Below are 2,217 nucleotides of genomic sequence, written 5' to 3'. Positions count from 1 at the left end.
AGTGAACAATTTATGTGAATTAAAAAATTAAGAAAAATATTATAAAAAAATATTATAATAAATTTCATATTTCAAAATAATTTTTTTTTAAAGTAAAATAAATTAAATTAAATTTACGTTTCTACAAAAAAGTTGATAACTTAAACAAGATAATGTAAAATAGTAAAAATTCTATAAACATTATCAATAAAGTTTGTAAACATATATGAATTATTCTATTAGCAATTCAAATTCTTTCAACATTTTTGGAAACATATACAACATAACACTGAAAGAAAAAAAAATTACAACAATTTTACATCATACAAATCACTACTTGCATACTCTTTAAAAATTATTCTGCAAGTGTCCAAACTATAATCACAATAGTAACCCAATACTGTAACTATATCAAAGTAATCCTGTAAACAAAACGTTGTAATCCTATAACTATGACAAAGTAATCCTGTAAACAAAACTATGTAATCCTATAAACAGCTTTTCAAAACTAAAAACTAACAATGACTACATTAAAACTTTGTAAACATAAATCCTGTAAACATAAAACTAATTCAACTAATTCTGTAAACATCAATACTAAATCCTGTAAACTAATTTAACAAATCCTGTAAACATAAAACTTTCAATTCTGTAAACATCAATACTGTAAACATCAATACTAAATCCTGTAAACTAATTCAACTAATTCTGTAAACATCAATACTAAATCCTATAAACTAATTTAACAAATTCTGTCAACATAAAAACTTCTCATTTCTGTCAACAAATTCTGTAAACATAAAAACTTCTCAACCTTTCAAATAAGTTAACAGTTCTGTGAAAAAAACAAAATGTCATGATGAAATTTTATGTTAAAATATTGATTCAACATCTCAAACCATAAACTTTATATTATTTTAATATAAAAGAGTAAAAAGGACAAACGATTCCGTTCTTATTTGGCAATTAAATTTTGAGAGGTGAAAGTGAACAGAGAGGAATTGGAAAAGCTTTAAATAAGCAGTTTGAGATGGACCGTTAAAAATATTGAAACCGCGTGAAAAAGTCGGCGGGGATTATCGGGGGACTGAAGGTGGGGGGATGATACCTTTTCTCTTAATTAATTACCAATAAGAATTGTATCTCACATAAATATCCCCTACACAGCCTCCCCACCTCCTCAAGTTTCAACTCCACTAACTACCAGAAAATTAAACCTCAAGCCCGACCTCCATTTCATATCAATGGCATCTCAGAAAGGTGTAATTCTCCTGAATTTTTGGGCAAGCCCCTTCGGCCAGAGAGTGTGCATTGCCTTGGCCGAGAAAGGGGTTGAATACGAGTACAAAGAAGAGGACTTGTCCAGCAAGAGCGAGCTGTTGCTCAAATCCAACCCGGTACACAAAAAGATACCAGTTCTGATTCATGATGGTAAAACGGTTTGCGAGTCGCTGACAATAGTCCAGTATATCGATGAGGTGTGGTCTGACAAGGCGCCACTGATGCCATCCGATCCATATCAAAGGGCTCAGGCACGCTTCTGGGCTGATTATGTGGACAAGAAGGTTTCATTTAACTTTATTTATTAATTATTTGTCTATATTTACTCCAAAATATTAAGTCTTTATAATAAACTATTATTAATTAATTCATATTTTTAAAAATTGAAATCATTTATATATCAGTAGACAGTAGTCATGCATAAGTTTCAGTAACAGATGTATGATGGCGGAAGCCGGCTATGGAAGCTGAAGGGAGAGGAGCAGGAGGCTGCTAAAAAGGAAATGATCGAGATGTTGCAGCTACTCCAGACCCAGCTCGGTGACAACAAGTATTTCGGTGGCAACACTTTCGGTTTCGTTGATGTAGCTTTGGTGCCATTCACCTCCGGTTTTTATACATTTGAGATGTGCGCCAACTTAAATGTTGAGGCAGTAGCACCGGGAATCATCGCCTGGGCCAAGCGGTGCCAGGAACGAGAGAGTGTGGCCAAGGCCTTGTCTGACCCAAAGAATATCTATGAAATTGTATCCATGGAATATCCTTAAAATATCTATGAAATTGTACAACTAAAAGCTACTGAAAAAAATGATAAAAATTCTGAGGGTGCGTTTTGTTAATTTGTATTAGATGCGGTATTAATTGGTATTTTAAGGATTTGAATTGAGCACACTTGTTGCTCTTATGTCGTCATGTATTTTTGGATTTTCTGTGAAATAAAGTTTTTTAAGAACATAA

The 2,217-nt window shown here is 32.4% G+C and overlaps 1 protein-coding gene across 1 annotated transcript; it reads left to right on the top strand.

Moving 5' to 3' along the window:
- The first annotated feature begins 1,131 nt into the window (after positions 1 to 1,131).
- LOC144557831 (putative glutathione S-transferase parA) lies at positions 1,132 to 2,217 on the top strand. Its single transcript, XM_078306443.1, has 2 exons — positions 1,132 to 1,544; positions 1,698 to 2,217. Exons 1-2 carry the CDS (start codon positions 1,224 to 1,226, stop codon positions 2,025 to 2,027), a joined length of 651 nt encoding a protein of 216 aa, XP_078162569.1. The 5' UTR covers positions 1,132 to 1,223; the 3' UTR covers positions 2,028 to 2,217.

Source organism: Carex rostrata, chromosome 8 (genome assembly GCF_964058835.1).
Source record: "Carex rostrata chromosome 8, lpCarRost1.2, whole genome shotgun sequence".
Taxonomy (NCBI): domain Eukaryota; kingdom Viridiplantae; phylum Streptophyta; class Magnoliopsida; order Poales; family Cyperaceae; genus Carex; species Carex rostrata.
This window is presented reverse-complemented; position numbering and strand designations above follow the sequence as displayed.

Bases quoted from the DNA above. Each gene is read 5' to 3' on its own strand.
- LOC144557831 (XM_078306443.1), top strand. From the start codon at position 1,224: ATGGCATCTCAGAAAGGTGTAATTCTCCTGAATTTTTGGGCAAGCCCC. The intron at 1,545-1,697 runs GTTTCATTTAAC...TTTCAGTAACAG, and splicing joins CTGATTATGTGGACAAGAAG to ATGTATGATGGCGGAAGCCG.